Source organism: Lepidochelys kempii, chromosome 6 (assembly GCF_965140285.1).
Source record: "Lepidochelys kempii isolate rLepKem1 chromosome 6, rLepKem1.hap1, whole genome shotgun sequence".
Lineage (NCBI taxonomy): Eukaryota > Metazoa > Chordata > Testudines > Cheloniidae > Lepidochelys > Lepidochelys kempii.
In genome coordinates, this window is record NC_136385.1 from 43,970,469 (window position 1) to 43,982,773 (window position 12,305).

At 43.2% G+C, this 12,305-nt stretch overlaps 1 protein-coding gene across 1 annotated transcript; it reads left to right on the forward strand.

Annotated features, from left to right (window-relative positions):
• The first annotated feature begins 8,148 nt into the window (after positions 1-8,148).
• KCNA4 (potassium voltage-gated channel subfamily A member 4) lies at positions 8,149-10,631 on the forward strand. The gene has a single exon (XM_073350649.1). The coding sequence runs from the start codon at positions 8,578-8,580 to the stop codon at positions 10,570-10,572; it is 1,995 nt and encodes a 664-aa protein (XP_073206750.1). The 5' UTR covers positions 8,149-8,577; the 3' UTR covers positions 10,573-10,631.
• The last annotated feature ends 1,674 nt before the right edge of the window (positions 10,632-12,305 follow it).

Sequence of the window (12,305 nt, forward strand, 5' to 3'; positions counted from 1 at the left end):
CCGGAGCTCCCAGGCTCCCTTGGCCTTTCCCCAGCCCCACTCCAAACTAGGTCCCTGGTTAAGCCCCTTCTCCCTCTCTACACAGAGAGAGACTCTACTGGACCTTCTGGCTCAAAGCCTTTAGAGAGCCAGCTGGGCCCTGACTGGGGTGTGGCCCAGGGAGTGGGGCTACTTGGTGACTGGCAGTAGCCTAAGACTGAGGTGAGGTGGGGATAGTGGGTGGGGGTTCCCCTGGGAAGGGAAGACCCAGAACTGTGGGGATACTGCTAGGGGGCAGCACCCAAGATAAGGGCACCGGGGTCCAGGAGGGACACGGGGGGCCAAGGGTGGTGAGACACTGGCCTGAAGAGGGTGCCCCAGAGGCTGGAATGCTAATTCCCTGAGGCAACCAGCAGGAGGTGCTGCTGGTGAGTCTGCAGCCCATGACAGGGGGCCTCTGCCAGTTGGCATTGAGGGGCTCCCAGGGTCACAAACTGGTAATGCAAGAAGAGGGTCTTCCGGGGTTATGTACAGAGAATGCCCCTGTGGAAATGTTAAGTCATTGACAGAGGACTGATGTAGATGTACTATTGGGGACCACAAGCATTCTCTAATTTGTGGGGCTGGGCAAGAAGTTATCTTTCCAGTTGTGTTGGGGTGGGACTGGGTTCACTTTAACCAACATCTAGGGAGTTTTCAGGGATTTCTTGCCTCCCCGGGTCTGTATCCCCAAACCTACAAAGTGACACCAATCCTATCTATTTAATATTTAACTTATTTATATACTGTCTTTCTAGGTAATTACATGGCCATCATCATACTATCTAAGTACTTCACAAACATTAATGGAAATCATCCTCATGATAACCCAGGGATGTGCAGGATTCCTTGAAAAGAGACATTTCTATCTCAGGTACTTAAATGACCCCCATTATTATCATAGTTTCTCAGCACCTCACAATCTTTAATGCATATATCCTCACAACACCTCTATGAGGTAGGGGAGTGCTGTTATCCTCAGTCTACAGATGTGGAACTGAAGCACAGGAAAACTAAGTGACTTGCCCAAGGTCACACAGGAAGTCTGTGACAGAGCAAGGAATAGACCTGGGGTCTCTTGAATCTCAGGCTAGTACCCCAACCACTGGATCACCTTCCTCACACTTCTTCCCTTCTGGAATTGAGACCTTGGCTTTCCGTATGCTTACTTGGCTAATAAAAATAGTGGTTTACCAATGTAAACACTATCATAAATTCTCCCTAGGTTGCTAGCTAGATCAAAATTGGCCCCAGGCATGTTTAATTTATGTGTTAGCCTTGACAGTTTATTTTTCTCCATCCTCGTGTAGTAATAACTGTCTGGCACCCCTGACAGGGGCTGCTAATTTTGCTTGTATATTCAAGCTGGGAACATTTATTTTGCTGTTAACTTTGTGGCTTGTATACCCACAAAGCTGTACAACAACCTCCCCGATACAAAGATGTTTAATGAACTTTTGCTTGGACACAGTTTACACGTAATTTGCTTGGACACAGTATGTTCTACTGTCTTTGCCCACTTGGGCCTATATAAGTGGTGCATAATAAAATTAGGCATCAAGCTCCCATCTGACACTGATTTGAAGCCATTAGGATTCAAGTTGAACATGGACCCTGATTTATGGCAACATAATTTTCCATTGTAAGAATTGCATACAATTGTTTCTGATGTTTCAGGTTGTCATGACTGATAAAATGCATACATTTGTCCCGTGTATATTTGTGTGCAGTTGTGCAAATATAACTGTGAGAAAGAAAAAGCTCATAACCATTATCTCATGCCCCAATCCATGACACAGTTGTGGATAAAATGACACATAAAACTGTCACAGTTCTTATACCACACCTCTTATTAATTTACATGTTCTTTCAACTTTTGTGGCAGAATCATTGTCTCTTTTTAAGACACAAGGTCAAATTCTCATTTGTAGGGTGTCAGTAAGAAACTAGCAGAACCCTCCATGACAATGATGGCACAAAATCACTCTCTCTCTGGGCTGGTAGTAGTGGCATCTGACCAGAATTCATGGATGCATAAAGGTAGAAAGGACACAACTGTGGGTCTTCCCCTCCGAACAATCTATTTAATGTGAAGGGCTCAGAGGCAAAGCAACTCCTCTCTCCTGACCAACCTTATCTGGTGCCACAGAGCAGAAAACTCCCACAATGTACTTCTCTCTCCACCATCAGGTTGGCCATAGCGGATACAGCAGAAACTTTGACATGCTGATTTTGGCCCAGAGTCTCCTATGGGAGTTGTACTTTGTTACCGCAAGGCTAAATTTGGACCAAGACAGTTGTGTCAGAATATGGTCTAATACATGATCTTGTGCTTGAACACCAAGACCTTTCCTTCTAGTGTAATATGTGTGTGCTGTATTGTATAGTATCTTCTAGCATGGGGTCCTTCGACAAAATTTATAGCACCATGGAAATAGTGTTTTACTCACAGTTTTTCGCCTGATCCTGCAGTTCCTCCATGTACATAACTTCCATTGATGTCAATGGCAGCTTTTTGGTATAAGAACTTCAAGTTCAGGCCTGTAGAATCTAAAAGTCATGAGCTCATGAAAGCATCCTTTTCCACTCAAAAAACTGGATAAATTGGTGCCAGCTGACACCAAATTACAAGGCACTATTGGATACATTTGACACTGGTAAAAATATCTGCCATGTAGTGAAACATGTCAAAATTCTTTTCTCTACCTCTGTGACAGTTTGGCACAATACCAGGTTGCAATGTGAGATATTTCCAGGTACAGAGCTCCTGTACAGTTCTTAAAGCAAGTGCTTTTGACTTCTTTGCCTTGGACCAAAATGTTGCTCTTTCTAGTTCTCCCCCCAGTAGATGTAACCTTAACAGTCCAAAAGCAGCATTAATTGTGAGCCCACAATCTAATCTCTCCCCAGATTACCCCTGCTTTTGTCAGGAATAATCTGCAAGGGACTGATGTCCATAGCCGGGTCAAAGAATATGTGTGTTAAATTTCACAGGTCATGCTTCTGACCAAACATTAGAATAGCCTGGTTCTACTTGCAGAAGAATACCTGCAAAGCATCCTCCCCATGAGTTTTTCAGAGAGCCTTAACTAAGGTGAAACCCTACCACCCCATGTTTTTCCATCCCCCTTAAGCTTCCTCTGGCATGTGGACAGGAGCAAATGCCACCCACAGTCTAATACCTAATATCTCCTGGTCTTTTGTGTGCCTTTACAATGATTATATTCCCCATTTGTCCTGTTTCAAAATTGCAAATACAGGAGGGCATTTGATTCAGTACACTGAGCAAGCAGAGTTTAAAAAAAATCACAGAAATATAAGGCTGGAAGCTCAAGAGGTCACCCAGGACATCCCCCCCATGCTGAGGAGGAACCAGGTGTACCTAGCTTAGATGATCCCTGCCAGGTTTTTGACTAAAAAACTCTCTTTTTAAAAACTTCCAGTGACAGGGATTCCATAATGCAAATAACTTTGAGTTTGGTTTTTTTTTTTTTTTTACAGTAAATCCTAGGGGCTGCAGTAAGACTGGACCCCATTGTGTTAGGCACTGTACAAATACATAGAAAGGGGCAGTCCCTGCTCCAAACATCTTCCAGTCAAAACATTCTAGAGAGACAAAATGTGGGAGAAAGGAACTATAATTACCCCCATTTTACAACTGGGGAACTGAAGCACAGAGAAATGAAGTGATCTGCCCAATGTGACCCAGAAACCTTGTGACACAACGAGGGGTGAAGCCAGGTCTCCTGAGTCCCTAACTAGTGCCTTATATCCATCCTCCCAGATAGTGCATCCTAATAGTGTAATATTCCTTCTTCTAATTTTGTTGTTTTGAAGAATCTCCCTGATCATGAGCCTAAAAAGAACCCAAGAAAAATAAACAGAGAAATCCCCAAAATAGCCACTTGGGCTATTTTTGTTCTAGTCTCCTTTTTCTTCCTTCTGTGCACCTCAGGTCAGGAAAGCACCAAAACCCCAGATTTGGCACATGGAGCCTGCCAGATCCATCCAATTTTTGGCCTTCACCCTCCAAGTTCCGTGGCCTGTGTCATAGTCCCTGGGTAAGCTGCCCCTTTGGAGATTCTTTTCCAGTCCCCTTCAAGTGACAGACCCTTGGCTCCACTTCTTTTTGGGATGGGACCCTGTGATCCAACCACTCTCCAACTGGGACTCTGGGTTATACCCCGCTGGTTGCCAAACATAATACCTAGCAGGCCCAATGGACCTGGCACTTGCAAGAGTTTCCCTTTGGGAAGCTGTGGACAGTAAGTTTGCAGTGACACAGAGGCAACTTCTTCTAAACAAAGGATGATTTATTTGCCAAAAGGTTCACAGCACTCAGAGAAGTGTGCATATATAAGAGATCTATATGCATATGGTGTTGCCTACACTTGGCAATGCCTCTTAAACTTCTAGGTAAAATTGACTTAGCCTTGATGCCCCTCTCCTCATTTTTCTTGGGTACACAGTTATATCTTGTTTGCTGCAGACCCTCACTCTCCATCAGCCTGGATGTTTCCTGGCCTGATGGTGCTGACCAGGATGCAAGCTGCTTCCTGGTCAGTGCTCTCTGACACTCCTTGGGCAGCCTTTATTAACTCACTCAACCCACCTCCCTTTTCTAGGTTCAGGGCTCTGTCATGGTTTAGTATACTCCTTTGAGCCTAGGCTTAGCCCTGGGAAGAATAAATTCTACAAGCTTGGATGGAATCAGTTAAGAGGTATTCTCCAGTCAACAGTTCCCCATTGTTTTCTCCAGGATTCTTTACCTGTGTCATTGCGTTGCCTTTCCTCATTGGTTCTTTTAACAACACTTTTTGATCTAACTCCATCTTACACAAACACACAGAGGCATGCACCATAGTCATACAAATACTACAGATGTTGTCCAGTTCTCCACATTAAGAATACAGCACAAAAAAATACTGGACCCTGACACATCCCATCTATTTTGAAGGCACAATTTGGGGGTTTGGGACTAAGAATCCTATGGACTCCAAGTGCTGGATCTATGAATTGCAGTGTTATGGAGGGACGCATTAGGATGTGGATTTTTGCAGTGGTTGTGAAGCAGCCATACTTCTCTATTTAGCTGGTAGGCATTTAGGTTTGGAAGAAACAAAGAAAGAAAGCTGGATCCAGGTGTTGGATTCATGATTTTATGGGGCTACTGCATCAGTTTGCATTATGGTCTGGATTTTTTAGATACACTAGAAGCTTTTATTTCTCCCTCCCTCCCCCCATTTTGTTTGACTGGGGTTGAATTTGGTTAGATCCACGTGCCAGTCATATGTTTTTTCCATGCTATTGGGCTGGAATGCATTAAGATCCAGATTTTTTTTTTCAGTGAAGTAGGAGTTTTCAAATTGTTTTCAAATTAGATTCCCCTCCTCACCATTCATGAATGCTGAGAAAACCTGGATCTGGTATCTGGCTCCAGCTGGATCTTGGACATATTTGACCCCAAGCCCTCAAACTGTACCATCTGACCAGTTTTGGGTGTTGTAGGAGCAGCTACACTTGTTTCCTATTCATGCTATGGAATTTTTTTTGGAGGCAGGTTAAGGGCTAAAATTGGATGGATCTGGTAGGATCCATAAGCCAGATCTGGGGTTTTGTGGTGCTCATAGGCAGTGATGTGCCACGGTGATGATTTTTCATGCATTAGGAGTAGCCAGATGTATTTCTCTATATAAGCATTAGAATTTGGGGCTGAAGTTTGGCAGGATCCCCGTGCCACATCCAGGGTTTTGCAGCGTTCCTACTCCAGGGTGCATTGTAGATTGGATTTCTTTTTTGCTCCAGTAGGAGCAGTAAGACTGATTCTCTATTATGATGCTGCAGATTGGGAGATCAGGGCCAAAATTCAGCAGGAGACAGGTAGATCCAGCTTGTACCTGATATTGTGTGTGATATTTATTCTCTGATTCATTTTGAAATTTCCAGTGCCTTCTGAGCAGCATGGATTTTCTTTCTTAAAAAAATAATAATAAAAAGACAGCCTTGAGCATTGACCTGAGAGCTAAGTTTTATTAGCCAACGTATGTATTATTCAGCTCTGGAATATTTCTTTCAATAATTAATATATGAATACAAAAAGAGACAATGCCAAAGGGGGTTTGCAAATACCTTAATCAGCGCAAGGGGGCCTGCGGCCGCTAGGGGCCGATAGAGGGCTGGAAAGCCCGGGGAATAAATCAGACCGGGCGTTCGCCCTTCAGTGGTACGTAAACACAGTTGAGAATTGGGCAGAGGACTGACAAAAGGGGGCTAGAGAGCGGGAGAGAGCAACAGTTCTTGCTCCGGCAGATAACTGATCACAGAGCTCCCTTGATTGCTGCGCGGGGGCTTGAACACCCGGGAGTGAAAATCTCGCTGTTGATTTTGATTGTATTTGTTGTAATTGCATCACTCCCACCCCCCATCGCCCTAGAAATAACATCAGCAACAACAAGTGGAGGCTGAGAGCGTGACTGGTAGCTGGACTGCGGGGCGAGCAGCTGCAGTGTGCACGGGCTTGAGAGGGAAATTGCCACAAGCAGGACGCATCTTTTTTTATCAATAGCCAGAGCCGGGCTTGGTACAGGGATTATGTCACGTTGATTCACAAATCCTACAGCAAGCGCCGGGGTTGGGAAGACTAGTGATCACACACACACACACACACACACACACACACACACACACACACATACGTGCCCTCCCGCGCGCGCGCGCACACACACACGCGAATCCTCTCTTTTTTTCTGGAGCAAGATTCTTGATTGTTGTTTTGCTAAGATCTGGGCTAAGAAGTGATCGTCGCTGACCAGAATGCTCCAGAGCCGGGCTAGCCGTCTGGCTCCCTCCAGGAGGTCTGGTTCCATATAAAGGGAAGTGAGAAAGAGAAGTCATCAACCTGTAGTTTTGACGGTCCCTACACCTGCAAACCTAGATTGCTTAGTACAGTCCCCTCCGCGGGAGCTCTTTCTCCAGATCCTTGGACGAACGAGAACAGCGTTGCTATTTCTCTGCCTAGGAACAGTAAGTATAATGGCATATTAATAAACAGGTAGCTATAAATGAGGGTGCTATTTCTTAGGGGTGTAGTGGGGTGGGGTGTGTGTGTGTGTGTGTGTTGCTCCATAGAAGCTACAGTTTGTATTTTTTTGGTCATACAAGTATGGATGTTCCTCACTTAATGTGCCCAGATATGTACCTGTTACTAAGTGACAATTTAGTACAACGGTGCAGTATGACTAAAACATAAGTTAGATTTAGAATACACTGTATCATTCCTGCTTCTAATTAAGTTCCAAATATATAGCAAAAGCTATTCTGTATATATGTCTCTTTGTGCAACATTTGATATATATGTATGTAAGATTTTATACATATATATTAATATATAAAAGTCTTGCAAAATTTGAATGCCATATACAGTAGTATTTTTATGGATCCATTTTTATGGATTTATGGATCTAGAGTTTGAAAGAGAAAACAATTATATACTTAAGTGCACTTATATGTATATATGCACACACCCATTTCCATACACACAGTCATATAAAATCTATGGGTGTATGGAGCGTGTGTGTGTGTGTGTGATGTATAAATGTGAATAGTGTGGGTAGTGGATGGCTGAACACCTTAATAAATGACACAATTTGCACTTGACCTACACTGTGGCCTCTTAGAAAAATGAACCAATCTTTTCTAAACCTTTTTGTTTTCTTTGTTATTTTTGTGTGTATGTGTGTGTGCATGTGCCTCAGGTTAAGTACTTCTGCATGAGCATAACCAAAGGGTGATCCACTCCCTTGTCCCCTATGGAGACCTCAGAGCCAGTGTTGCAGCCTTCTCCTCCTCCTCCTCCTCTTGCCACTGCAGCTACTGCCCTGGGTGCTGCTCCAAGGTTTGAGACACTGTTGACAGGCTGAAGAAAGAAGGCTTGCAAAGACCTCCTCACTGTGTAAATAAAATGATGGCTGGAAGTTACTTCAACTCCCTAAATATTATTAAGCAGTAATCATATTGCTAGGCCAAAGCATTGCTTGGAGCAAATGAGAAAAGAGACTATTGGCATTTGGTTACAATGATAAACTAAAGACCTGAAACTTTTTTGGGTCAAGAAAACAACAGGACAGTTACCTCCTTGCTTTGCATAAACATTTGCTCGTTGCTGGGTGCAGTCCTTGGAGTCTACAACAAAATCATGAATTTGAACAGATGTGTGGATTCTGGATAGGCCCTGGAGTGTAATAAGAATAAAGAGGCTTGGTGGATGAAAGGACAAGGCCTAGACTCTTTCTGAGATCAAATCTGAAGGCTGCATATGTTATTTTTTTGATAGCAAAACAGTTATTTGTGTCAGACATCCTGGATGATAAGAAAATGCAGATTTTGTGGTGGTTACAATTTTGCAAAACTCAAATTCAGTTTTATTAATAACATGATGTGCTGTGCTTCCAAGAAACTGTCCTCCAAATGCAAATGGCTTTGAACTTGTCCTCATAGAAGTCGAGGTGTGACTATAGATATTCCAGACTATTTTGTATTAAACAAATAAACAATTACAAAATGGAGGTTGCAATGGTGAGTGCAGATAGCTCTGGCTGCAACAGCCACATGCCCTATGGATATGCCGTCCAGGCTCGGGCTCGGGAGAGAGAACGACTGGCACACTCGAGGGCAGCGGCAGCTGCAGCTGTGGCAGCAGCAACAGCAGCAGTAGAAGGTGGGGCCTCATTAGGAGGCGGACCCTATCACCACTACCACCAGGTACAGAGTGGGGGGGCTTCCTCTTCTCACAATGGCAATGCATCACACAGCAGTTTGCTCCAGCGTCAGAACAGCAGAAGGAGGAAGCGAGGGAGAAAGAGGAGCCACTATCTGGGTAGCAGGGATTGTGGGGCCTCCTTCCCCTGTTCTGAGCTGCTGCCTCTCAGTGGCTCTGAAGAGAAGATACTGAAGGACTTGAGTGAGGAGGAAGAAGAGGATGAGGGGGAGGATGAAGAGGATGAGGAGGAAGGAAAGTTCTTCTACAGTGATGAGGATGAGGTGGATGAGTTTTCGTATTTGGACCAGCCACCTGATGATTGTGGCGGTGGTGGCCCTGGGGGCTACAGCACTATACGCTACAGCGAGTATGAGTGCTGCGAACGGGTAGTAATCAACGTGTCAGGACTGCGGTTCGAGACTCAGCTGAAGACCTTGGCTCAGTTCCCTGACACACTGCTGGGTGATCCGGCGAAGCGGGGCAGGTACTTTGACCCACTCAGGAATGAGTACTTCTTTGATAGGAACCGGCCCAGCTTTGATGCCATCCTGTACTACTACCAGTCTGGGGGCCGTCTGAAGAGGCCAGTCAACGTGCCCTTTGATATCTTCACTGAGGAAGTGAAATTCTATCAGCTTGGGGAGGAGGCCATGCTCAAGTTCAGGGAGGATGAAGGGTTCGTCAAAGAGGAAGAAGATAGGGCTTTGCCCAACAATGAGTTCAAGAAGCAGATCTGGCTGCTGTTTGAGTACCCAGAGAGTTCCAGTGCAGCCAGGGGCATTGCCATTGTCTCTGTCTTGGTCATCTTGATCTCCATCGTCATTTTCTGTCTGGAGACTTTGCCAGAATTCAGAGACAACAAGGAGCTCATATTGTCCCTAGGCTTGGGGAGGGGGCTTTTCAATGAGACTCTGCACCTGAATGGTGGGGGGAACACTATCTTCAATGACCCATTTTTCATTGTTGAGACAGTCTGCATCATCTGGTTCTCCTTTGAGTTTACAGTGAGATGGTTTGCCTGCCCCAGCAAAGCGGTCTTCATCAAGAACATCATGAACATCATAGACATTGTCTCCATCTTGCCTTACTTCATTACCCTGGGCACTGAGCTGGCCCAGCAGCAGGGCAGTAATGGTCAACAGGCCATGTCTTTTGCAATCCTGAGGATCATCCGTCTGGTCAGGGTGTTTCGCATCTTCAAGCTCTCCAGACACTCTAAGGGTTTGCAGATCCTAGGTCATACGCTCAGAGCCAGCATGAGGGAGCTGGGGCTCCTCATCTTCTTTCTTTTTATTGGAGTCATTTTGTTTTCCAGTGCTGTTTACTTTGCAGAAGCTGATGAACCTTCCACTCATTTTCAAAGCATCCCAGATGCCTTTTGGTGGGCTGTAGTGACCATGACCACAGTTGGTTATGGTGACATGAAACCCATAACTGTGGGTGGGAAGATAGTCGGGTCCCTGTGTGCCATCGCAGGTGTGTTAACCATTGCTTTACCAGTGCCAGTGATTGTCTCCAATTTTAACTATTTCTATCACAGAGAGACTGAGAATGAAGAACAAACACAACTGACGCAAAATGCAGTCAGTTGTCCATACCTCCCAACAAATTTACTGAAGAAATTTAGAAGCTCATCATCTTCTTCCACAGAGGGTAAATCAGAGTATTTGGAGATGGAAGAAGGCGTTAAAGAGTCTCTTTGTGTAAAGGAAAAAAAATGTCAGGACACAGGGAATGACAGTGAGACAGAAAAGAAAAACTGTGTAAATTCAAAATCTGTGGAAACTGATGTGTAATATTGAAAGTTTCCAAATATATTTATGCATTAAAGAGTGCAGTGATAAAAATGAAATATGCAAACAAAAGTCTCAAGCATACAGTAGTATGCTCTTTATTGGTTAAATACAAATACAGAATAGTGTTGCTAAACTTGTATTACATATCAAGTAAATTATATACCTTGTGGAAGAGGTGGTTTGAGCTTATGTAATTTCAAACTTTATATTTTTATTAGAATGCAGGCATTTTGCACATGAGGGGAAGAAATCATTAAAACCAAGACAGTTTTAAATTGGGTGTGTGAACTGTTGACATCACTAAGATCTCAGTGGTAAAAGTTGGCATTCAGAGGTATTTACTATGTAAGAAACAATGAAGTTCAGCAGTCATTATCCATTTATCAATGCTTTAATAGCTGTTACCATAAATCTTTGGATTTCATAGTTGTCATCTTCAAAACAGTAAAAATTATTGTAAAAACCAAAATTATTCTACAGAACATAGGTCTAAATGTTATCTTGAAATAGCTAATGTTTGTTTTTAATTGGAAATTAACTTTGAAAAGGCTGCTGAACCTCCAGAAATTGTTTATTTTTATAACTCTCTTTGGAGGCATTGCAGCATTTGTTGTCTAATACATGGAAGAAATGAAGTAAGATAATCATTTAACATGGTCTGAATGCAGTGGCAAAGTGACTGGAATGCTTTTTTGCACTACTTTTTATGCTGGAGATATATTGAAAGAGACTTCATACTGTGAATGTTTACTAATGTAGTAGTTCAATGACAATCATTGGAAGAGTGAATTCTGTATCTCATTTTATTGTTTTGTGTGTGTGTGTTTGTGTGTGTGTGTGATGCTGATGGCTAACCAGCTAATGTTACATTAAGTCCATATTCTTTTAATTATGACTATCTGTGATCTGGAAAAGGACTGTGAAGTAAAATTTTATAATCTTTTTTTTTTTAAACGGTCTGCTCTATTGATGCCCTCAAGAAATAACAATGTATTTTATATTTTCTTTACTGGTTACTTCAGCATTCAGAATCCATGATAAATACATGCACTTTGTCAGTATTGATGTAATTCTGAGTAATCGAAGAGACTGTAGCAGTAATAAGATGTTCAACTGATACAGTGATGAGGACTAAGAATTGCTAAATGTGCTATTATAGGAGCTGTGTTTTTTTCCTTAATTACAGCTTTCACCCATGTGCATTTGAAATAACCTTTAAGATCCATAGTAGGCATTCTGGGATTTAGAATAAACACTTCAGGACCCACGCTGTGCTCAAGAAAGCATTTGTTGATCCATTCTCACTTATGTTTAAGCCAGTCCTACCTTCCTTGTGCACCCCAAGCTCCTATTAACCTCAGTTGGAGATGTGGGTGTGCAAGGACTGTACTGTCAGGCCCATTGCATATTTCAGAACGTGGAATGAAATAGGGAAGGTATCATCTAACAAAGTATGCATTCAAAATAGGTATTTTTTGGAGATAGAATTATCTGGGAAGGGCATTACTAAAGTGGAACAGTTTCAGACAAGGCATTGCAGAATCCAGAAAGGTCCAAATTACTACCCTTGAACAATATTGACACGAGCACTTTGGGACCTGGAAACAGGCATTGTTAGAAATAGAGGGAGTTAAACAACACTAGTAAGTTGGTGTGATTTTTGCAATGGCAATCCAAAGCCCAAAAGAGGAATTCTGGGAATGAGAAATGACAAAGTTCTGGTGCTGAAAAGT

Excerpts from the sequence above, each read along its gene's own strand:
- KCNA4 (XM_073350649.1), top strand. The coding sequence starts at position 8,578 with ATGGAGGTTGCAATGGTGAGTGCAGATAGCTCTGGCTGCAACAGCCAC.